This window comes from Malaclemys terrapin, chromosome 11 (assembly GCF_027887155.1).
Source record: "Malaclemys terrapin pileata isolate rMalTer1 chromosome 11, rMalTer1.hap1, whole genome shotgun sequence".
Lineage (NCBI taxonomy): Eukaryota > Metazoa > Chordata > Testudines > Emydidae > Malaclemys > Malaclemys terrapin.
The window spans coordinates 28,296,030-28,322,090 of NC_071515.1; the positions used below are offsets into that span (position 1 = coordinate 28,296,030).

Here is a 26,061-nt window from a genome sequence, read left to right on the forward strand (position 1 = left end):
CACTGTAGCAAATATTTCCTAAAAATACATCCTCCATAAACAAAACTGAGGCACTCAAATCATATGACCAAAATGTACCCTACCCTCCACAAGTGGAAAATCCTCTTCAGTTCCTTGTGAGTTGAATCCAAGAAGAGGTAAGGCCTTGCTGGCCAGTTTTTGTCTACTGGTGATAAAGAAGGCATCTTATTCTTCATTTCCAAGAAGTACTTTTGCATCTGTGATAAATTTGAAGCAAGATGTATTATTAATCTCAACCAGTAAAGCTATTGAAACAAGCTAGAAATGACAGGTGCTCTTCAACAGTAAGTGTTGTTATTCAATTACAACTCCCACATTTATTAAGCCTGCTCACAAGTTTGGGAGGCTAAATTTACTGAGAAATGCTGATGCTGCTTTAGGTGTAGGCTGCCCATGTCCTTAAATTCAAAACATGTTAATATCCCTTCTTTACAACATAAAGAACTAAATGGTCATGCTATCACCTGTGTAGTATGACAACTCCTTTACAAATATTATTAAGACACTCATGCAGCTAACACTTCTGGCTATGCTAGAAAACAAAATTTTACATTAACCTATAATGTATACAGGTACTTACAATTTTCTGAAGTGTAAATTCATAAATTTTCCTTCCAGCATTGGCTCGGAAGAATTTCCTGTATTCTCTACGGACCTGAAACATTAAACAAGCCTTCAGAGTGAATATGCATAATTAACATTTACCCATGAATGGTTTTAACAACACATTGTACATTAAGAAAGTGAAAAGTGAAGTTACAAATGTGGCCAATGGAAACAACAGAAAAATCAGGCACACTCAAGATGTGAGAAATAGGTCACAGACAAAGATAAAAGTTGCCTGAAGCTGCAAAGAACTATATTAAAAGTGATACTGTAAAAAAAAAAAAAAAAAAAAGTAAAGGACTTTCCATTATCTTTACAACTGTCAAATATGATTAAGTTGATCGCATATTGAAAATATTTTCACAGCTTTTTTGCTGTAAGCCTGGGATAAAGAGAGTGGAGCTCTTTTAGTGATAAGGATTTTATTGAATCTTAATTGCCACTGGGTCGATTTGTGAATTATTTTGTTAATTGATCGGAGGATTTTTTTCTGTACATGTACTTGGAGGTTTTTTGATGTGTGTATTTTATAAACCTAAATAAACAGAGATAATGATAAACATTAATTAAAGTGAATTCAGAAGACCAATACTATACATCAAAAATTTCATACAAGTGCTTTAAAAAAATATCAGGAAAATGAGTTACTGGTGACTGTGAAAGGAGCAGAGAAAATAGATTAATTTTGCTTAGGTCAGACGCGTGAAATAAAATTTAGCAGAAAAAATCATGAGTAATCATTAAAAGCCACTTTTAGAGGAGATTTCTGATACTACTTTATATACATGATTTTTAAAGCAACACTACGGTAGAAAACTGAGAAATTTCTACCTACCTCTGAAATTACCACTACCATGGTATCTAACCTCTCCAGCGATTCCACATTTGAAACCAAAATTGATACAACACACCTTATTTGGACTTTTGTGAAATGCCCAAAATTCATGACAAGTTAGCTGAAATTCATGAACTTTTTTGCATGCCTTGGCTGAGTTAGAAGCAAACCTGTTAAAGTTTTTAGTGGAAATCAGGAAAAATGGCTATGGTCTTGTATACTTTTCCACACAGCAAGCTCAGTGGTTTTGGTGAATTTTGTACAGTGTTCTTGGATTCATCTGAACCAAAACCAAAGTGAAAGCCAGGGGGTGAAAACCCACATTATTCAAAACACAAAAGGTTCACATAGACCCATGCCGCCAGCCCTCTCTCCCATCCAAAGCTTCTCACACAGCTTGACTCTAAGCCACCATTTTGAAAAGAATTTCTCAAATGTTCTCATGAAAAAAAAAAAAACAAAAAAACATTGGGGGGGGGGACTTTTTAATCACACATTATTGAGATACGTTAACAGCATTAACAGTATTTAAAGTGCTTCATTCTCTCCAAACTTTCTCCATTCACATTTTTCTTTTCCTCTTCAGTTAATAAGAAAAATGCTTGGAGTTTTCATATGTTGACTTCTACAAGGGACTTATTTTAATGAATTGCAGAAATGTTCAGTAAAACCTATATCTTCCTTATGCTGTTAAGGTTTAGCCCTCTCTAATTAGCACACAACCACTATCGGCACGTTAGCAATGGATATTATCCACCTATAAACAGATTAACACCTTCAATCCCAGTCTGACAATATTCACTGAAAAATATTAAAAAGGTGACTTCCTTGTAATACATGCGTCCCATATCTCACCGAGTCCTAACTGGCATTCCTTAAAAACAAAGTTGCTATTACTCTTCATGAGCAGCAGTCTGTGTAAGCTTAGTTTTTAATGAGAATACTGTAGCGCGCACACACACACACACACACTCCCCCTCCCGCTCCTGGCACAGTAGGAAAGCCAGCAACAATATAATTCCTGGGCAGATCAGTACTAGAGAACCCCAAACCTGGGAAGTACTGTACATGGTGTTAAAATCACATTTATTTACTATAAACAGAAAAATAAATAAAAAATCAATTTAGAAATCTTGATCCAGCTCTATTTTTCAAAATACTAATGATCATGATTCAAATAGGCGAAAGTGCTTTGATTTAAAAGCCATTAATTCAAAAGCTTCCCTCTACAAACATGTTGGAAGAAAATAGGTATCTAACCAGGCAAACAAATCACACAGTATTGGCGTAGAAATGATTATACATAGCTAGGATCTTGCCATGGAACTCACAGTGTGTATTCATATTCCAAAGAATGAGTCCATTAGATGAGTCCATTTCTGCTAGAAATAAAACCTTCAAAACCATAGCATATACAGACAAAGGCATGCCCTTGCCATATAACATGTTAAAGGTTTTGGCTTTATTAAAGTTAGTTTTCATTTAAAAAATAATGCTCAATATACAGCAGTGTTCTTGACTTCTTAGAAGGGACATTCTCTTGGTTTCTAATCATAAAAGTTGACCTACCTTGACAGCAGTAAAGCATGATTCTAATCTGAAGAGTGACTTCTTAAAAATGGCACCTTCATATCCCCTGCTCTCCTTCCCATATATATATATTGAGTCACATTTAATTTAATTTAGTGACAATAAGTTTTCACTACATTTTATCCATGTTAGAACACAATAGAACAACTCTGAAGAGTTATGACTTATGCATCACCAACAGAACTGTCAATAAAGTTTCAACTATAGAAACCTGTCCCCATTTACACTTGTGTAATCCCGGTTTGGCCCAGAAAATCTCTATTAGTGGTGACGACAATCAATCAAAAAACACTCATCTGGTCTCTCAGATCTAAGTGCTCAAGGACAGCAGTTTAAAACTTTTTTCTTGTAAATTAAGCAAAAGGTGATATGCAAGCACTGTGACACAAACATGGAGGCCCATAAAATGCCATTTTCAAAGTCTATTCACAGAACAGAACTACACTTTACAGATTGCAAATGTATTTTCTTTTGCGAACCAATCTTCAATGTAGAGGGATATAGAAAAAATGGAGTTAACAGATTGTAATCATTTGACTTTTCTAAGAAGGTCTGGCCTGGCCTCCCCGGAATAGATGTCACAGCATGCAATGCTGCATTATCAAAACAACTCAAAGGAAAGTGACTGGACACTATGGTTAACTCTAGGTCACACTTTGGCCATCCCACACACATCAGTAGGTCTAAAATGAGCAGCAATGACAGTCAAATAGTCACACCCTACTTCCCATTGTAACAAGAATAGGTCAGGAAAAGAAAATACTAGTTTGTAATCTTTCCAGATGGGATCCTTGCCAACGTAGGTCAAATTTTAAGTCAACAACCATGATAGTGTCCCTTTAATTAAAAACATTTTTGGCATTTTATCTTCCACTTGAAAATTGAAACGTCTGATAAAACAAGGAATATCTTCAGATTAAAGACAGCTGTAAATGTAACACAATTGTTAAAAAGGTTTACAAATGTCTCATTTAACAGACATTTTTGGATTAAGGATTTTTCAATAAAAAAAGTCCATGACAAAACTAAGCAAAACTAAGATCATGCTCACTAGTGATCCCACACAATTAATAGTTTATTATGTGTTAGTAGATGCCAGGCTTTATTGAGTTCATTGTTGACACAAGGGAGAGGTTGAGAAAGTACCTTCAGTCCAAGCCAGTAAGCCCAAATGACTGCAACAGCATGCTTACGCCTAGCCTCCTCCTTCAAGCGTTTCAATTCCCTTCGAGCCTAAAATGTTTAGATAGTGAATAAAAGAGACAGCCCGATGCAGATAGCACATGACCAGGAAAAAGATCCTCCCAGACAGAACAGCCGATTTATGAATAAGATATAGAAAGATGGAAGAACAGCATATAAACCATTAAAACCCAATGTGTCAGTGTGGAAATGGTGTTAAGGCACAAATGTGGTCAATACAAGCCTCTAAACTGCTTCACTAATACAAAAGGTAAGAATTACACAGGCTCCATTATTTGCTATGAACATTTGTGTAATATTTGCCATGCGTGTCTGCAAATCGTCAATATTGAGTGTCTTATGCTTGATTTTAATGGAAAGCTTTCCCTCCAGTTACAAGACCAAAGCAATATTTATGGAAGTGAAGAATAATTGAAATCACACTATACACTCCACTCCTCCAATGACAAGTGCCTGAGCACAGTATGATTAACTCTAACAATTTAAATTATGATTTATTTTTGGTCCTAGTCACAACTTTAAATAAAAGAATACTTCTCACACAATTTTACACACTATTTAGAACTTTCATTTCTGGGGTTTAGTTAAGATTCCAATATATTTTTTTCTCCAGTCTGGCAAATGATCTCTTTCTCTTTCTGATTCTCCACACGATGAAGACATTGGTGATGTCATACCACCAAAAAGCATGACTTCATCATATGCAAAACAAGGAGACAGGTACATAAATTTCATCTATAGTCTTTGTTTAGGCAAGCAAAATTCCAAAGTACTATACATAAAGACATGAGATTCTGTTAAGTTACACTTTTTACATTTCAGAAGGTATTAGTAAATTTATTTGTTCAGTTATTTAAAGACACAAGACCAACAAATAAGTAGCTTCTATTGGTTTGGATAGGACATAACAGTAATAGTAGTTATAGCTATGTACTTGCAGTATTTATATCTTGTCAAGTATACTGAGGGAACTGTGAATCCACACCCACCTTTGCCAGTTGCACTTTTTGGATACTCTTCCAATTTAACAATAAAGGCTATTCTCCATTAATTTAAGCCTTTATAAAGGATACATTTTAGTTCATTTGGGATGGTACACAAATTCAAATTCTCAGTGTATGGCATGCTAATGCTAAGGACACTGCATAGTCAATATCTGCCTGAATTTTGAAGAAGGAGGAATTTGAGTTACCTCAATTCTACAGTTTTTGAAAAAAAAAAAAAAAAATTAAACAAATGTAAAAATAATCACTAGAGATAGATGGCTCCTGAAGCTTTTGCTTTAATTTCCCTCTTAGGAAAAGAGAGTTTCCTAAGATGACAGGAAGTTGTCAGATACTGAAAATTTCTTATAACCCTGATGAGCCAAATTAAATTGGTTACTATTAAGTTTATGCCTGAGGGCATGGTAGGCGCATTTTTATTTAAATTTGATTCATGTTTAACAAAAACACCACACACCCCCTACTAAAATGTACAATAAAAATATAAACCAATGTGCAAGATATTTTAACTAGGTACTGTAATATAGAATTAATGTTGCATTTTTGTTTGTCATGTCCTTTTTTAATAGAAAAATACATCTTTACTCTACATCAGTTTGCTATTGAGCTATTACTTTGCATGAGGGACTTATCACTAAGGCATTAACAATTTAATCAATTGTTTTATATGTTGATACCAAGCACCATAATAAACATGATTTTTTAAATATATATATTAATATACATAATATTTATACTACCCTAGTTAGAACAAGATAGCGAGGCTTCATATTTACATAAAATAAATTGAGAAAAAAATTGTGTCTGATAATGACAGCTTTTTAACAGTTTACTCTGACACCCGAAGATCAAACTAGAAATAAAAAGATCTCTTATGAGCTAAATTCTGTAGATATTTATATGTTAATTCCAGGGTTACCTTTCCATTCTAAGAGATTTATTTCTTAGACAAAATAAAATGGCTACGATCAAGCTCAGCATTGTACTTCTGCTGTATTTTAGCATGCTACTAGAATCAGAGATATTTCTTTCCTCATTTAACTCGCAAGGTGTTTTGATAGCATATATAAAGCAGGATCCAAGTAATAATTGGGCTATATTAAAATTTTAATTGACTGAATAAAAATTCTAAGTCAATAAACAGTTTTTGTTAATTAAAACAATCGTTTCAACGTTATTCCCTAGTGCACAACATTTCAAATGTTCACATAACCCAAAGCTGCAGCCTGGGATTAGCGAGAATCTTTCAGTGGGACTTCGCTTCTGAAAACAAACAGCTGATGCTGGAATTCCTGGGATTTTTCTAGGGCCATAAATTGAGAACTGCATACTAACATCATTTTCTCAAATTTGGGTCATAATATTGTACTTAATTTGTAATATTGGACTTCTCTTACACAACCAAAGAAACAATCAAAACTGATTTCAGATTTTGTATAAATTATAAATAAAAGATGTTTACATTTTTAAAATGTACTATTTTGAATTGAAAAGGAGCCTGTTTAATTTAGGTCACAGAATATACAATCCAATTAAAAGAAATCTAGATGTGTATCACTGCAAGCACTTAACAGAAAAACACATGCTTGGGACATTTAGTTCAAATGCATTTTCTAACTTGACTTTACTGCACTCTAATCATTTTTAATCTAGTCTAATGACTTGTTAGTAAGCAATCAGTACTATCTGGCTGGGCATGCTTAGAATTTCCTAATATACAAGGCAAACATTTAGGATGCTGTCAGGTTTATTAAGTGTGGCATAAATAGAAATGGGAAAAATCAAGGATCATGCTTTAGTATCTACTAGGTCACTTGTATTAGTTATTAATCCTCACTATTTACTACTGATTAAAGTTGGGTGTTGTTGGGTAATGAAAGAATCATGGAACGTGTGCATGAAGTACCTTATATCCAAGCCAGTAAGCCCAAATAACAGCAATAGCATGTTTATTTCTAGCCTCCTCCTTCAGTCGTCTCAGTTCCCTTCGCGCCTGTGGTGTATTTGAAAATGGGTTATAGAAAAAGTTTAGGGCAGAAAAGGTTACTGCAGGTCCCAATGGAGAGAGAGAGAAAGAAAGAAACCAGTCACTACAAAACCATAAATATAAAAGCATGTCCTGGTTTTCCAGATTGCAACTGTTAAAATGTGTGCAGCAAAGAGAAATGGAAGTTAAGTAGTTTAAGCCATTCAAAACATTTCTCTCTGTCTTTTCTGGGGGAATTTAGCTCCAAACACTGGCTTTGAAACACTGAATGTTTGCTGGTATTTTCTTACCTGGGTACCATGCCAATAAGCTGCAATGGTTGTGGCTGCTTCCTTACAGCGCTTCTGATGCTTAAGTTCTCGAAGAAGTTTTCGAGCCTGTGATCAAAAGAAAAAAAGTAATACTCTTACTTCTAACCCCAACTTAATTTCAAAATGATTTACACCCTATTGTGCCTTTCTAGTTCAAATCTGAGAGGGAGGAAAACAAAACAAAAAACCCCAATTCAACCTCGAATTTTGCAGATGGACAAGCAGAATAACGCGCAGATCTGAGAGGATGGAACTTGTGGCTATAGCATTGGACTGGGACTCTTGGTTCAATTTCTGGCTCTGCCACAGACTTCTTATGTGACTTGGGACAGGTTGCTGATTTCTCTGTGCCTCAATTTCCCTCTGTACAATCGGGATAATATTTCACTTCCACCCTTCATCTATCTCATCAATTTCGATTGTGGGTGGGATTTTCAGAAGAGCCTGATTGATTTAGGAACACAACTCTCACTGAGTTTCAATGGGATATGTACTCCTGAATCATTTTGACACTTAAAAAGCTCAACCTGCCTCCTCTTCAAGGCAGTCTCTCACTCTGTGTCTGTGCAGTGGTTAGCACAATATTGTCCAAGCCTTGGTTAGCATCTCTAGGCACTAGCATAACACAAATACTAATCACAAATGTGATTGTTTTGGTCTGCCCTCAGAGGCTGCTGGCACTTAGGGATGGTCTTCATTCCAGTGTCAGTTCAAGCTATAATTCAAGTGTTTCCCCTATCCCAGCTCCCATTCACAGACAAAAAAAAAAAATCTCTGGCTCTTATTAAGTGGTCCTTTAAACGCAACCTAGCTATCTCATGGGGGGAAGGGAAGGTAAGGAAAGTTGAAGTCCAAATGCCGATGATGCTGAAGCTAGCAAAGCACTGGGGGACAGCTACTCTGTTGTATCAAATCGTTCTGTGCTACTCGGGGGTTATTTGGCAGTGTGGTCACTCCCAGTTGAGCTAGGCTAACTTGAAGATTAAATCAAATGTAGGTAACTCAAGCTAATGAAGAGATACTTAAGAGTCTAGGTAAGAATACTGTTCCTCTAACAGACAACTCTATCAGTAGCTTGGCAGGATGTTAGGAGTCATTAAACAGATAATCAGGACAAAAAAAATTCTAAACTCCCTCTTTCCCACTCTGATCCTCACAGGGGAAAGTTATGAAATAACTTTCATCTCAGCTTTCAGTTTAAAAAAGCAAGTTCTGAGCCCTCGTGGTTGAAAAGATAACCTTCTAAATGTGAATTGAGTATGAATTGATGTCATGCCTACCTGAGCCCGTAGACAACCTCAAAAATGACTTACAAGTGTGAGCTCCCATAAGTCAATTACAAATGAGTGTCAGTTCTCAAGCCAGATAATGACAGTTCAGCGTCAATTTAAAATGATCAACAGAGTAGTAGTTAAAGTGGATGGAATAGGAAAGGAGGTGGGACAAAAACCTTGAGGGAGAATACTGGGAGTTGCTGCAAGAAGAATAGAGACGTGCAAAGACAGATAAGAGGTACAGAATCAGAAAATACAAAAATGTGAACAGAAGAGAAACCAAGGGAAGAAATAGCAGTGGCCTAAAGGGGAGCAGATTTTCTCAATGAGTAATACTGAATGGGACAATGAAGGTATTGAATAAATAATACAGTTGCTACAGAAAAGCTGTATTCTCTCCTGGATCTCTGAAAACCCTCCCACTCACGAGTAAGAGATCCACTGTGGACAGAGGAATATGAAGCCCTAAATCTATTTCCTATATCATAACTAACAAAGCCCTCTTCTCTGAATGAGCTTGAGACCTCCCCCCCAGTTTTACATCAGGTTTGCAAAATTCTTCATTTGAGTAAAATCTTTCAGTTCTTCATACGCTCTTCTTTATAAATACATCATAAGGATAAACACCAGGGAGGGAGAAGAGTTATGTAATGGCCAATGTTGGCACAAGAACAAATGGATATAAATTGGCCATCAATAAGTATAGGCTTAAAATTAGATGAAAGTTTCTAACCATCAGAGGAGTAAAGTTCTGGAACAGCCTTCCATGGTGAGTAGTGGGGGAAAAATCCTAACTTGTTTCAAGACTCAGCTTGATAAGTTTATGGAGGGGATGTTATGATAAGATATATGCCATTGTAGACAAAGCCATCCACAACAGCTACTAGCAAATATCTCCAATGGCTGAAGATGGGACACCAAATGGGAGGACTTTGAGTTACTGCAGAGAATTTTTTCTTAGGTATCTGGCTGGTGGGTCTTCCCCAAATGCTCAGGGTCTAATTGATTACAGTATTTGGGGTCAGTAAGGAATTTTCCTTCAAGTTAGATTGGCAGAGACCCTGGGTTTTTTCTCCTCCTTCTGCTGAGTGGTGCATGGGTCACACTTGCTGGTTTGAACTAGAGTAAATGGTGGATTCTCTGTAAACTTGAAGTCTTTAAATCATGATTTGAGGACTTCAGTAACTCAGAGGCTATGGACCTTTTAGATATAGAGCAAATAGCTTTTTGTGATCAGCTTTAGCACATTTATGTTCTAAACTAGGGTTTCTCAACCCGTGGGTTAGGACCCAAAACCGGATCACCAGAATGTTTCAAAGGGTCGTGTGGCAGCTCCTGTGGTTCCTGTCCCACAAGGCTGGCTGGGCCCACCTCCCTGCTCCTGGCCCTGCCACCTCTGGAGTCCCAGCATCACGATGACAGGAGTCCGAATAGGCCAAATTTGAGTGAGTGTCACTGCAACACCAGGAGCCAGGTCAGAATTCCACTCACATGCATTTGGTCCAGTCAGGAGGGTGGGGTCAAACCTGAGTGGTGCTTCAACCCCAGAGATGAGCCTACAAAAGACCAAGTTAAGATCCCACTGGGGGACAGGAGCCTGTACCCGTGGGAAGTCTCTCTCAAGCCCTCTCAAGAATCTGACCATCATGTCATGGGAAACCATTATCCGTCCTTGGATCAGCAGGTGAAAACCAGAGATGGCCGCAAGATGCACTCTAATGGAACTGTGTGCCAGGCTCTGGTTCCTCAAATGGAGCAGGACAGCCTGTACAGAAGAATGCGAGGGAGAGATGCCACACTCAGATGCCCAGCGGGAAAACCTCGTCCACTTGGCCAGGTACGTCAGTCTGGTTGAGGGCTTCCTACTTCCCAGGAGGACCTGTTGGACTCCTTCTGAACAGGTCTGCTCCAGCCACATAGCATCCATGCCGAGAGGTGGAGAGACTTGAGGTTGGAGTGTAGGAGCCGAGCGTGGTCCTCTGACAGCAGGCCCTGTCGGTTGGGCAGGGGTCAAGGAAGGAGCGCTGCCAGGTTCATGAGCATGCTGAACCAGTGCGGGCAAGGTCACACCGGGGCGATCACAACAACCTGCGCTCTGTCTCTCTTGATCTTTGCCAGGACCATGCTGATGAGTGGAATTGGACAGAACGCATACCTCAGGATCTCTAACCATGACAGGAGAAAGGCATCGGAGAGGAAGCCTTTGCTCAGACCTTTCCAAAAACGGAACCGGTGGCATTTCATGTTCTGTCTGGTGGCAAACAGGTCCGCTTGGGGAATTCCTCTGGATGGAGCGATCACTCGTGGTAAGAGGAAAAGTCCCTGCTGAGCTGGTCCACCAGCGTATTCTTGACGCCGGGAAGGTGACAAGCTTCCAGGTGGATTTTGTGGCTTAAAGTGCATAAGTCCCAAAGACGGAGTGCCTCTTGACAGAGTCGACAAGCGCGCTTCCCCTTGCCTGTTTATGTAGAACATTGAGACTGTGTTGTCTGTCAGGACTCGTACCACCTTGCCCGACAGGTGGGGCAGGAAAACGATGCACGCCAGCTGGACTGCTCGGAGCTCTTTGACGTTTATGTGCAACTTCGCCTCCTCTGGGGACCACATCCCGTGTCTGGAGTTTGCCGAGATGCGCACCCCAGCCGAGGTCTGAGACATATGACAGCAACTCGATAGAGTGGGGGGGGGTTGTCTGACGCTGCCTGGAGGGCTGTCCTGGACACGGTTGTGCCCTCATCAAGGATCGCTCAGAACTCCTTGGAAGCCTCAGAGAGCGACCCTTTGAACTTAGCCTTGGCTTGCCATATATTGAAGTCATATTGGCCAAGGAGGGCCTGGTGGTTAGCCACTCTTAGCTGAAGGCTAGAAGACTAATAAAACTTACACCCAAAGAGATCCAACCTCCTTGAGTCTTTATTTTTGGGGGTGTCCTTGCCTCTCCCGGGTTGCCCTTGCCTGTCTTTGTGGTTAACCATCTCACAAGGGAATTGGGGGCAGGGTGGGAGTATAAGTACTCATGCCCTTTGGTTGGCACAAAGTACTTGTGTTCAGCCCTCTTAGAGATTGGGGCCAGGGAAGAGGGGGTCTGCCACAGGGCACCAGTGATTTGGAAACCCCTTCATGAAGGGGTAAGACCCCCCCCGGCAGGAACCGAGGAGCAGAGGACATCAGAGAGTCTGACGGCTCTTCCAGTCCTCTGCCTAAAGCCTGAGGTTGGAAGTGACCCTCTTCAAAAGTTCCTGATGTGCTTTGGCATCATCCTGAGGAACTGGGTCAGGGGGCCCCATGAGAGCCTTGTCTGGCGACAACGATGATGCCAATGCCGCGGGAACCTCTACATCCATTGGTGGTCCAGTAGCTTGCTCCCCTGGATCCTCCTGGACCTGCGGGGTCTTACGCCCCGAAGTCTCCAGCACCAGATAGGGACGGGATACCGAGGCCACTGGCCTCTCCCAGGCTCCCAACACCGATCGGGCAGCCTGGGAAGGTTGGGTGAACTCCCAAGGGTTCCACAGGTACCATGGCGCTGGCTGCTGCACTTGGGGCCATGGAACCGGTTTCAGTGCCATCGATGCCAGCATCAACGTAGGTACCGGGGCTTGTCCCGCAGTCAGGGAACATCGCTCCGTGCCAGAGCTGTAAGTCGGTACCGGGTGACCAGGAACGGGCGGCGCAGTGGCTCCTGTCCGACTGATGCCAGATGCTGTGACCCAAAGCCGAGTTGTCCGAGCGAGTCAGGCATCTTGGTTGGGGTTTCAGAGCCCAATGGCGTTCAGCGGATCTGCATCGGACACAAGACGTCGAACAGTACCGGAAGCCACTACAGGTCGGGAGGAACCTCCTAAGAGATGGGCGACGATGGCTGGGTGATCAGAAGTTGCTGCTCCGATTGGTACTGGGCCCTTAGAGATGGTCGGTGCCAGTCCCAGAGATCTTGCTGGGTGGCATATGCCCCAGAGAGTCTGCGCCAATCCACTGGCGAGGAACGCCTGGAATCCCTCAATCGGTGCCCCTGGTGCGGGGAGCGAAGGGGGCTCCACTGAGCCTGCCTCTCGTCCTGAGGCATGCCGGCTTGGCATGGGCGAGTGATGGCGGGACATCCCTATCGACAGGAAACGGTGCCACTGAGGCGAGGACACACGCATTGGTCCCAAAGCAGGTTTTCCCTGAGACCGGGGTACCGCTGGAGCCAACGTGGGCAGCACCAGGAGTGTCAGGATCTTATGAGCTGCTTGTAGGGCTTCGGGCGTCGACGGCACCTGAAACTCACCGGGGCCTGCACTGCTATCTGAAGTCGCAGGCAAAGTATAGGATGGGCCGCACCACTCGACTTGAGCTGCGGCCCGACTTCCTGAAGGGGGTGTTGAGCTGCCCGGCACAGATGGTGGCTCACCCCCAACCCTCTCCTTTCCCTTGCGGGAGGTAGAACGTCCCTTCACATTCTTCTTTGGCTTCATGACCAAAGCCGTGGAGGGAGAGTGGTGACAGCTCGTGGACGGTGTTGGCGGAGCACTGTACATGGAGGCCACGGCGCTCGGTGTTGAGTTGGACCACTGCTCCGGTGCTGGAGTGAGTGTCGACTCTATTAGAAGCGCTCTTAGAGCGATATCGCACTCCTTCTTCATCCTAGGTTTAAAGGACTTGCAGATACGGCACTTATAATTTATGTGCCCCTTGCCTAAGTACATTAGGCAGCTGGTACGTGGATTGCTGACGGGCATAGGCCGTTTACAGAGATTGCAGGGCTTAAAACCTGGGGACAAGGGCATGCCCCATCCCCTGGCTAAGTCCCATTCGGAACTAACGAAGAGTTGAGAACTACTATTAAGGGTTTAACTAAGAAACTACTAACTATATTCAACTATTTTCAAAGATTGCAAGAACAGAGAACGAAACAATGCTAGCCGAAGCAGCAGATGTTCCAACACCGTCACTGGCAGCAAGAAGGAACTGAGGGGGCGGGAGCTGGCGGCACCCCTTATACTGTGCCATGCGGGCACCACTCCAGAGGGCGCCAGAGCCAATCCCCTACGGAAACTGCTAAGGGAAAAACTTCCGGCACAAGTGCATGTGGCAAGCACACACACCTCATATGGAATGGACCAGCTACATAAATATAAAGAACCAAAGTTATATGTGGGTCGCCAAACCACTATTAATCTGAGTTTGCACAAATAATAATTTCATGTTCTCAATTCTTTTAGGACATGCAATAACATAAACTGGCGCCTGTCCTACAACTGTTGGGACTACCCTTGTAGCACACGAAGAGTTTACTTTGTGAAGGATATAACAATACTAAGGCCTGATCCACACTAACCCCCCATTTCGAACTAAGGTACGCAAATTCAGCTACGTTAATAACGTAGCTGAATTCGAAGTACCTTAGTTCGAACTTACCGCAGGTCCAGACGTGGCAGTCAGGCTCCCCCGTCGATGCCGCGTACTCCTCTCACCGAGCTGGAGTACCGGAGTCGACGGCGAGCACTTCCGGGATCGATCTGGGATTGATTTATCGCGTCTAGAGAAGACGCGATAAATCGATCCCTGAAGATCGATTGCTTACCGCCGGACCCGGAGGTAAGTGTAGACCTACCCTAAGATGCCAAGATTTTTTCCTCACAAGATAAAAGGTGCGCTCACCTCTTTCCTGAAACTAGGTTTTAGGTGTAAGATTTTAGATATCCTCCAGTCTCTATCTGAGCACTAAGGCAATCTCATTTTTATCTCTCTTTACCACCTTGCTCCTTATAGTCTATGTCATGGTGACAATTCTTCCTTCAAGAGCACTGGACAGGATTCTTTGAAGAGAGGCAATGCCACAACAAGTTGGGGGTGAAGATAGGGTGGGGTAATGGGACACACTCTCTCCAAGGGCCAAGTATACTGTATCAAGAGCATTCCCATATCCCCAGCAGGCACAGACGACTGAATTCAGGACAATCTGACCCAGAACCTGGCTGACACAAACTTTATAAAACTGTGTTCAGTTTTGTCTATGGATTTGAAAGTCTCTAAATCGGAGAGTGAATCTGCTACTTACCACTCATCTCTCCTCAACTGAGCCCAACATCCTCAGATTTTATTAGCCTAGGCTAGCAGAACACAAGGCAGTCGCTGCTCAGTGATATCAAACTCACCTTCCATCCTCTGATGTAAGACTGTACTACAATGGCCGAACTCTTTATCCTCTGATACTTCTTTTGTTGCTGTATTAAAAATCAATAAATACCGTTCAGCAGAGAAAGTCATAGTTTTAAAACTGCTTTACATCAAAACATTCTTTGGTAACATCTAATAAATATATTCATATTGCAATTTAATCAAAAAACTAATGGAGAAGAGTGGGTTAATTTCTGAACACAGGGTGTGGCTTTCACATCTAACTCAAGAGGAAACAAAACGCACGGACAGCAGAGTACATGGACAAGGCCACTTTATACATAAAGAAAGACTAACTTCCTGGCCAACAGAGGAAAGTTATGTGAATTAAATACGAACAGCCACTGTTTTGTTGTCTTTCCCACCAACAAAATAGCTCAGATTGTCACAAACGCTTTGCTCCAGTTTGTCAGCTGAACTTGCCATTGACAATCATAAGGCTTCTGTTGTTCTTCACACCCATTGCCCTCTTATAGTATCAGTACTGATAATAGTTTAAAAAAGATAATTTGCTGAGGCCGGACTGGAATGCTATCCACCTAAGTCAGTTTGATGTACACCCTCTTGACAATTTCCTGAACAGTTGAACATTTTCCCCTTAAGATCAATAAGATCCTTATTTTTCTAGCAAGCTGCCGGTTAATCTAATACCCTTTCAGCAACAGGCTGAAGGTTCTGCAATGCAACATGAAGGGCCAAATACTCAGCTCAGCACCCAGTCCAAAAAAACTGTGCTGGTCAGCTCTGCTGAGGGGCGGGTGTGGGTAAGAGGAAATGAATCTTGCATTGTTCCTTTAAGATGGATATTTCTAATGGAAGTTTCAAGATAATCTAACATTCTGTTTTACAGCACCATTGAGGGTAATCTTAAAATTCAGGGTCTAGTTTAGCCCTTTTCAATTGCTAATCCAGATGTCTAGATGTTCGAAGCCCTCCCTCACACGTCACAAAGCTAAGGAGCCATTCCATGGCCACTACTGTAGCTTCAACCTCCTCCCCACAATCCTCTCACAGACAACACTTTGTTATGGGTGGGTTCGGTTCTGTGAAGCAGCTGATCCCCTCGCCAGACCCTGAGCTTTACTCAAGCAGGGGATGCACACCCCTTATGCAGCCTCCCAAACCCTGACCCTCTTTGTGCCTCAAATCACAGTTCTGATGCAAGAGTGCTCTTTATATTCCAAAAGAGGGGCAGGATTTGCCCCCAGGTAATTTTTGGGGCACTTCAAGGAGCCAGATGACTGCATTCTAACAAAATGACTGCTCTACGTTTCCAGTAAACCAATAGAGCTCTACAGGTTCGGAAATATTCTTCCTGATGTTCATACAGATTTGGTCAGGTCAAATGTTGGTTTTTCATTTGTTCTTATTTTCTTATATCAACAGGCCTGCAAATTACATCTTTGACAACTCTATTTTTAAACTGTTAAAGCTCTACTGGTATACTCAGTAATGTAGATACATAGCTGTAATGCAATGCAATCCTAATGTTGGCGAAGAAAAGGGAGTGAATTAAACTAGACAAGTTTGTATTGGAAATTAATTTTTACAGTTGTAACAAGACAGTAAATGAATTATTTTGAGATATAAATAGCCACATATTTTCTAATTTTCCAAGACAAGTTAATCTTTGACTGACCTCCATGTTCAATCGAACTGAATACTAAAGGCTTTCAAGGCCACGTAGAAGATTATCAAAAACTGTGCATCATCTGGGATACACTAATTTGACAATATCGTAACATTTATTTAAGGGTAGCTCTGTTTCAGTGTGATGTGCTATTTCATCAAACCTTCTTTTGGACTTTCATAAGTCTTGATAATGTATTTTTCTTTACAAAAGGAAATTAAAAACTTCTCTTACTAACTGGAAAAAAGATTGAAAACTATACATCACTTAAGTTCAGTTCAGAGTGATGTGGAAGATCCTGTCTACAACAAAATCTAAAATGGTCTTAGAACTATACTAGTAAGAACCATTTAAACACAGGTCTTTATGAGCTGTACCTAATAAGATAAATCATTGGGACTCTCCCAAGCATTCTTGTGCCTCAAATTTAAAGGCTTCAAATAAGGCAAAAGACAAAACGCACCTTACAATGATAGAATTTCACATACAGTAAACATACACATTACTAAACTTTTGTACGCATTGGTTGCCTGTTGGTATATGCTACAAAGTTTTGCCCAATGCTTGAGTCTGTTGAACTATAGAGTGGTCCCACCATTAGTGTTGAGAAAGCCTGTCTCCAAATGGTTGAACTAACCAGGATACCTTGGTAATCCTTTTCACACAGATCATGTACTTCATCATGAGCCTATTTAACTCAGTTTACTTGGTGGATATTTTTGGTGCCAAAAACAGACATAAAATTGGATACTTGCATCACTTTCATCAAAGCTGATAAAGAAAAAGAATCACTAAGTACTAATAAGAAACCTTTGTTTAATAAAATTTGCATCTTACTGCATATCTTCTGCACCAGGAAGCAATCACAATCTGGCTCCTTTTCATTAAAAGGAAATGTGTCCGACATTTCCAGCCTCTGTATATTTTCTGAATGAGTGTGGCCAAGTCCTCTAGACGTTGCTTTCTCAGGTCTTCTAATTTGAAAAGCTGAGTTAAAAAAATAAAAATAAATAAAAGACAGAAAAACGCAAAAGCGTAACTAGTATGACAAAAAGGGATCAATTCCCTGAGTCCCATGCTTCACCTCTTGAGAAATGTTTGGCTGGCTCATGCTATCTGTACATGGCCACATAAATGTGGTATTGATTAATGTATGCCTTACATCCTGAGGTTATTCAGTGGAGGAAGACTACATTAGATATTGGACTGTTGATGACAATTACCTTCATAGGCTTTTAATTCCCTCCCAGCCTCACTTAGATTTATTTTGAATGCCTTCTTATAAGCCTGCAAGCTATACAATGTTTATCATTCTAGTACCAGAACATTGTGTTTGGAGAAACCTCCACTAGTCATCCAGCAAATTCTTCAGCGTTACTGATGGGTAATCATCATGCAAGCTGCTCTTTGTTTAGTGCTTAAAGCAGTCTGAAAAAAGTGGGCACTATCATAATCAGGGAGTAGCAACTTTGGAAAGACAGAGTTTAAAGTGCACCGCTCAGCAACCTGGTTCAATTTTATTTATTTAGTGCCAGGTCTGCAACACCTCATGCCCCCCTCAAAAGCACCGTCTTTGATTCTATAGTGGAAAAGTTTTGTTCACACACCGTTCTTGGGTTGCGGATGAATATCTTTGATCTTCCAAAGGAATATTCTTCCTCAGGGATTTCCAGTTCATTGAACAGTACCTCTACACCAGCCCTAAGAGAGAAAAAATGAGCTTTTCGAGCTATATTTAAAACTTTTCAGACCAAAACATACAGACTACTTAGAGTTTACACACGCATACAAATTAATAGGCAGCATGTTAAGGATGTTTTAAATCCTTAGTGTTTGACATGAGAAGAATGGAAATGTAACTCCTTTACTCATATGTTTTTTATTAAACTATAGACACAAGAATCATATTTTGCAAGGGTATGGAGCAATTTGTGTACAAAGGGAACAATTACCATTAAACAGTGCCAGCAATGGCCTAGTTTTGACAGCAATAATGGTTTTACATTGAAAAGAAAATGAGACAGGATCTCACATGAATTTCGAAATATAATACAGGGGTTTAGATAGCACTGACTGAAGTGTTTCAGTCAAATACTACACCTGCACCTGTAAACAGTTTACTCTACAGGGCTCAGGGGATCAGTGGTGCTCCCCTGCCCTCTGGGGGGGTCTTTGTAGCTGGCTTGCCCTCGTAGGGAGCCTTTGCCACTTGCTGTGGCACACATGGTGCTGGCGGCGCAGGCGGAAACCTCTGCTCTCTCAGCGCTGAGGGAACTTGGGAAGGCGTCAAGTGTCACCACAAGTTTGGGTCCCCTACTGCTCCCAGGAGTTGGTGGTGGGTCCTTTAAGGGGACTGGGAAGGCACGTCCGCGTGGCTCCAGAGTGGCCAGGCGGCCTGAACTGGATCCTTTGCCCGAAGCCCCATGGCCTTTCTTGCCTGGGGCTGGGAAGCCATGCTTCCTAGTTTTCTTTTTGGGCACCGTTCTACAAATACGACACTTGTCCTTCACATGTGATTCCCCCAAGCACTTGATGCAGCTGCTGTGGGGGTCATTTACAGGCATAGGAACGTTACAGTCTGCGCAGAGCTTAAACCCTGGAGACCGGGGCATGCCCCACCTGGAACAAAGTCTCCAATGGGACTCTAACTTCTAACTACACTTAACTACTGAACACTAACTACTATAAACAACTATTTACAAGGCCCTAAGGCTCGAAGTCAGAAAAGACAAAACTGCTGGCCCTTGCTATGCCAGGAAAGGCACTCCAACTAACCACCATGGGCGGTAAGAAGGAACTGAGAGAGCGTAGGGCCAGTGGCGCCTGATATACCGACGCATGAGCACGGCATTCAAGGGGGCACCACAGCCAACCCTACGGATACCGCTAAGGCAAAAATCTCTGACAACTGTGCACGTGAGCGCGCACACGCACACGCACACACACACACACACACACACACACACAGAATGGAATCGACATAAGCAAACACTCAAAGAAGAATGAGAGTTTGAAACAGAAACAGTGAGAAAGAATCAAGTCACACTGGGATAATATTTAATCTTATTTTAGAATTCCTGATTTATTTAAAAATTTGAATATATGTGGAAAGCAATTATTTTATTCACTGAGCTATGAAGGAATATGAATACCAATGTTTTTCTTACCTAGCAGGTCCTCTCCAATGGGGCCAGGTCTGCTTACAAAGCATCTTGTACCTTTCTAGACAAAGCTCATAAGGCTGTCTGAATGCGTAGCCTGCCCTTCTAACCCGGACATTCTCTAGGAGACCTAGGTACCGGACCTGGTGACACACTAGAGCTTCATTGAAGATATGTGCAGCTTTTTTGTCATTGGGCTTGATGCATCTGGAAATTGAAACAATATTCTGCATTTTGTATGAATACTTGTTTATTGTATTGTACATGTAAAGCTATTATGTTGGTGTTCACACCTCAACTGCTAGCAGAGCACCTTACCCTCCCTGATTGAACTAACCTCATTATCTCCATACTGATTTATACCTGCCTCTGGAAATTTCCATTACTTGCATCTGAAGAAGTGAGGTTCTTACCCACGAAAGCTTATGCTCCCAATACTTCTGTTATTCTTAAAGGTGTCACAGGACCCTCTGTTGCTATTATGTTATAATTTAAATTTTACAAGCCACGATCAGATATTAGTTCATGTTTCATTTAGTTAAGTGCATTGGATATGAATAGCACCCCATTTTCAAATTTCATTTCCTAAAAACTTACAATGAAACAAAACTTGCCATTCTAAAATATTAACTATGTACACGTGAATTGCTGACACACCAAATTCAATGCATATACAATTACAAGCCAGTGAGATATTCAGATAGGCTATGACCCAGCAAAACACTTAAGCATGTAACGAAGTTTAAGCACATAAATAGCCCCACTGAAATCAATAGCACTATTTGAGTTCTTAAAACCTAAGCATGTGCTTATGCACTTTGCTAAATTAGGACCATAATTTTATTTAGTTTCTCTATTTTTTTTTTCCTTTTACACTCTTTTGTTTAATGGCCTGCTTATGGAAGATGTTAGAATGAAGTCCTATTTATCCACAAACAATTATGTGGCATGGGCAGCACCAATGCAAGCTTCCTCACACTGCCCCTACCAATGTGCTCACCCGTGACTCTACAAGAGTAAGGGAGCAGTTGCATTTCTTGGCCAATTCATCCAGTGAACTCTCCAAGAATGCCAAGAGTCCTGTTAATGCCAGCTCTGGTGGAGGATCTGGGGAAGTGCACTAAAACCACCAACTCATTTCATATAGACAATTGAACAAGCAGGAGAAAGTAACAATTTTCAGTCACTGCTCACCTGGACTGAATTTACATCAATGAGCTACAAGAAAGAGGTTTCATTATCGCTTGAACTACTCTGGTTTTTTGCTATCACATTTGGTTAAAGGCAGACATATCCATTATCATTTTTTAAAAGCTATCAAAGAATAACTTACCTAATATAGTTTGGATTTTTTGTCTGCAAGTTCTTCATCAGAGTAGCTACAGAAGCCTTGAATTGTGAACCTGCTGTTGGGGGCCTCTTTAGGTTAATCTTGGCAGGGTTACCTTCTGGGAATAATGCTTTAATGAGGGAGTGGTTGGCCTTCCACATAGCCTGGGAGAGGTCACGGTAGAGTAGATCATTATTCTTGTCAACAAATCCTTCTACCTGGTACATAACCTAAACAACATAGAAGAATCTCATTGACTGATATTTTGGGATATAATATAGGTCAGAATTAGAGCTGGTCAGGAAATCCCTCCTCTCCCCACACCCATATGATATTTTCCAAAAAACAAACAACAACAAAAAAAAACCAAAATATTTTCACTGAAATTTCTCTCAACATTTTTTTGAATGTTTATAAAACAAACACACAACTTTGTTAGAGGTTTTTGACTTTTCAACAAAAGCCTAAAATGTTTTGAACAATGTGGACATTTTCCATAAAGATTTCTTTTTTGTCAAAAAAAAAAAAAAAAAAAAGAGATAGTAAATTTTCAGCCAACACTAGTCAAAATATTTAGCAGAAAATAATACTCTTTAGTGATAGCCTGGGAAACTGATAAGCCTCCTTGCCCAATTAACACACAAAGAAGTCTCTCACTCCAGCCAAATTAATAATTTCTTCCTTTGGAAAAATGCAGTGATTATTTCTTACTGTTTTAAATCACTACACCAAAAAAACCTTTCCAAAATAGCCAACCAATCCCAACCACATTTATATAAGTTTACTTAAGTAAAACAGCCAGTTACAAAGTAATATTAAAAATTACACGAGAAAATTCCTACATCTCAGTTGATATGAACTGGCTACCTGTGTACTCCCCAGGGGGCTGACATTTTAAAAATAATTCTTACATGGAAAACAGCCTGATGACATGCATGGACAGGAAGATGTGAGCTGCAATTGCAGACACGGGAGGCCTCCAGCAGAGCTTTACCCAGCTCTCCATAGGAGATACTCTAGTTTTTTGGGTTACCTTCTTTTTTTAGTCTTGAATGTTTTGGCACATGATCTCTTTGATAACACAGATGCCTTCAGTTTCATTATTTCATTTATTTTTTATGTCTATAGTACATTTAATAAAACTAAATATTAATGAATATTAATGTTGTCACCATATTTTACAGTGGATCAAGTGACTGGAAACATTTCATTTTCCTTTACAAAATGCAATTCTGAATGTAATTGATACAGAAAATATTGGCAGGCATTACTACTGAAAAACATATACAATAACTTAACTAATTATATTTTGAGGTAAAAAAAGTCACCACCTTTTGTTAATCAGTGTGCCCAGATCAAACTGTCTTCAACCGGGCATGGAAAAACAATGTCAAAATAGTACGTACCAACTGAATGTTCTACTCAGTTGGTAAATGTCAGAACAAATGAGGACTCATTGGCTGCTAGTACAGACAGATTATCTGCCCTAATCCCATTCTGAGTGTCGAGAATTCTCTTCAATCAGTTTATTTTAATTTTGACAATTAAATTAAAAAACAAATAAAAACGCCTTAAATAGTAGTCCAGGGCAGATTAAAATTCAATACAAAATATAACCATCAAACACAAAATATACATGTCATTAGGCTAACTATTACGCCAGTCCAGGGAAACCCCGCTCCCAGCAACTTTACTGCCACAGGCTAAGATATATAACTGTGATGTCAAGTTTGTGATACATAAACTGGTGAGAAGTCAAAATAATGTTAAAAAGAATCAATACATTGTTCTAACCAATGATGGGTGAATTTTTTTTTTAAACCTGTCCAAACTTTCACTCATGCACTGAAATGAACGATTTTTCAGGTTCAGATCAGTGGCCTACTTTGTCACTGATTGTCTTATCTTAGCTCATGTAAAGATCATGATTTCTTATTTTTTTTAAAAAAGTTATATGCAAAGAAAATATCAAAAACTTCAAACTGTGAGGCCTATATTTATTCATGCTGTTTATCTTAGTAAAAGCAAAATACATTTCCAAGCCCTCTGTAGTGCTTTATCTTCCATCTGTCTAAACAGACAAGATTTCAAAATAAAGTCAGCTTCCCTCAAATTTATAAGAACTCCACTTTCTCAGAGTATGAGCCATTTTAGTGATAGCAAACCCATTTTCAAGACAATACTTCACCTTCAAATGTGTGTTAATGTTTGCATCTCTAAACAGGACATTTTTGGTTTCACGACCTATACACTTTCAGTGATTGAGGGCTTGTCTACATTACCGGCTGGATCGACGGGCAGCAATCAATCCAGCAGGGGTCGATTTATCACGTCTAGACATGATCAATCAACCGCCGAGCACTCTCCCATCGGCTCCGGTACGCCACCAGAGTGAGAGGCGCAGGCGGAGTCAACGGGGGAGCGTCAGCTGCCGACCTACTACAGTGAAGACACTGCGGTAAGTAGATCTAAGTACGTTGACTTCAGCTACGTTATTCACGTAGCTGAAGCTGAATAACTTAGACTGATCCCGCCCCCAGTGTAGACAAGGCCTAAGTCAACAAGAGTTTTGCCATTGACCTCAATGAATGCAGGATGAATCCTCAAAAATTAAAATACACTGTCAAATAATTAACTTGTCACTAGTTTATTAATAGGAAGATTCAAGAATACAGAAGTAATTTTATTTTATATTCTGCATTTGACTGAGGCAACTCCAAGCTTCCACATCATTCCTTCATTGTATCCTCATTTAGTATTTAAAAGAACACATCATTGTTTCACTTCCCAAACCTGGAGCACATGCAGTTTGGCCTCACATGCAAAAAACACACATCAAGCCATGGGGATGTTCTTTCAGTACAGTACCTTGCCAGCATAATGCTGAATTCTGAAGCAACTGTGAGGCAGCGATGTATCATTCAGGAAACGTGAACACTTGCTCATCCTACTCTCAAAGTGCTGATGAGTGGCACAGACTTGGTTCAGTTTCTCTAAAAAGGTGTCGTCAGTAACGGTGCCCGGCCTCAGACATTCTTCATCTAGCATAGCCAGAATTCCAGTTTGATTCTGTAGTTTAAAAACAAATTTCCTTCTTTCCTTAATGCATTGTTTTTATTTTTTATGGAGATAAATAAAATTGTGCTACCTTATACAAACAGTAACTAAGATTGAACTTTACTTTATCAGAATATACATAGAAATGCAGAAGTCAGAAGTAATGATCAGCCATATTAGTGCATTTTCTGCTGCTGTTCAGACCCATTAATTTAACAAGTCAGAACTTTGCAATTAGCCTTCCAAATTTCCAACCTTCACATTACAGATGCTTTTTAATTAAGAGCAAATTCCATTCTGAACCCCTCTTTTTAGCCATTTGTAACTTTCTCAAAATTCTTCTTTTGGAGACACAGTTCGCGAGCTCGATCTCAGCTCAAACATGAATTTTATTTTGAAACTGTGAAGTAAACTTGTTGAACCATTTTCAAGACACCTGAGCAAATGGGAAAAAAAACAGGTTTCCTCTCAAAGAAAAAAAAAGTTTTTGCATATGGATTTTTTTTTCAAAATGACATTTTCTCAAGTTCAAATTTAAGATCTAATTCTTCACTGTGAACTAATTCAGCTCTTGCATCTAAATTCACCCTCAGCATGAGCAGTAAAACTCTGCTGTCCCTGACAGAGCAGGACCTATAAAAGCCAACTATGAACACCTCTCAGTTTGAAAGTGTTTTTTAATTAATTGATAATACTAACAAGCTGCTATATAGTGTTCAAAGCACTTCATAAAGAAAGGTATCTCCTGATTTTACAGAAGGAGTATGGAGTTCAAAGTCACATAACAGGTCAGCAACAGACCTAGGGATAGAACCCCAGCCAGCCCCCACTACTCCCAGTACAGTGACTTATTTCACTTGACTAAAATATACAATCTCCACATTCACACTTATGAACTTTTGAAGATGATGCACTAACCATTCACAGTATCTTAATTAACATTTAAAGTGTGCGACCTAGAAAATGGGCCCTTTTTCACAGCAACTCAAAATCTGCCCAGGTTCCATTTTCCTCACCCCTTCTCCCCAACACACATTTGGTTTCTGAATGCACATTCTTGAGATTTGAGTCTTCTGACTTGTGCTTTTAACTTTTAACCTAAATTTAACTTCATTTTTTCTCCTATTTTGTTTATATAAGAGCTAATCTATAGCCTTCCACTCAAAAGGAGGTAAGGTAATCAATTTATGGGCAAAACTAGCATGCATTTTGTACTATTGGTTAAACAATGTTTCAGTTTGCATTGTTGTTAAGGAACTAGCATGACATGAAACAGAATATGTGTTAAATCAACATGAACTACTGTGATTAAGTACAAGCTGTATCAGAAGCATACAATAACTCAATAACTGAGTTGCCTGGTTACCATTAAAAAAAAACATTATTTACAGCATGACTGGCAGTTGCTCATTATGTCTTCTAATAAAAACAGCACTGCATCAAAACACTGATTATGTGAAATAAACTGATATTAGTGAGATAACAAGAATACATTAAGTGCTGCACATCTATAAGAAAAAATGCAATGACATATAAACTCTATCTTTGTCCATTCCACACTTTTGAAATACGTTAGATCTTTAGTATAATAAAATAAGTGAACTGTGATTTAATACAAAATCAGAGGGTCACTTGTTTCTGAAATCAATACGCTAAAAAGCTCTCATTACAAACTAATTTTAATTCAATGCAGTTACGATATTTCTATTTTATACATCTTAATTTTCAAATTTTAATTCAAATTTTAGAAGAAGAATTCACAAAGGCAAAATCTTTGAAAGTAGCAATTGCAACTTACATTTTCTATCAGGTCACAAATTATGGCATTGTTGAAATATTCAATATGAGTCCATTCAATATCCTATAAAAACAAAAAGCATATAATATATG

General features: G+C 40.1%; 1 protein-coding gene across 4 annotated transcripts in view; it reads right to left on the reverse strand.

The window, feature by feature from the left end:
- The window catches only part of MYO1B (myosin IB), a 193,449-nt gene that overhangs the window by 21,990 nt on the left and 145,398 nt on the right, over positions 1 to 26,061 (reverse strand). For 2 of the 4 annotated variants that reach the window (XM_054043748.1, XM_054043749.1), the window contains exons 15-26: positions 25,970 to 26,032; positions 23,983 to 24,183; positions 21,118 to 21,344; positions 19,791 to 19,991; positions 18,231 to 18,324; positions 17,461 to 17,610; positions 14,972 to 15,040; positions 7,537 to 7,623; positions 7,166 to 7,252; positions 4,199 to 4,285; positions 602 to 676; positions 84 to 218 (exon numbers count right to left, since the gene is read on the reverse strand). In XM_054043748.1, coding sequence (XP_053899723.1) covers positions 84 to 218; positions 602 to 676; positions 4,199 to 4,285; positions 7,166 to 7,252; positions 7,537 to 7,623; positions 14,972 to 15,040; positions 17,461 to 17,610; positions 18,231 to 18,324; positions 19,791 to 19,991; positions 21,118 to 21,344; positions 23,983 to 24,183; positions 25,970 to 26,032 — 1,476 coding nt within the window. The remainder of the gene's footprint in view (positions 1 to 83; positions 219 to 601; positions 677 to 4,198; positions 4,286 to 7,165; positions 7,253 to 7,536; positions 7,624 to 14,971; positions 15,041 to 17,460; positions 17,611 to 18,230; positions 18,325 to 19,790; positions 19,992 to 21,117; positions 21,345 to 23,982; positions 24,184 to 25,969; positions 26,033 to 26,061) is intronic. The other 2 variants (XM_054043750.1, XM_054043751.1) reach the window with 2 other exon arrangements.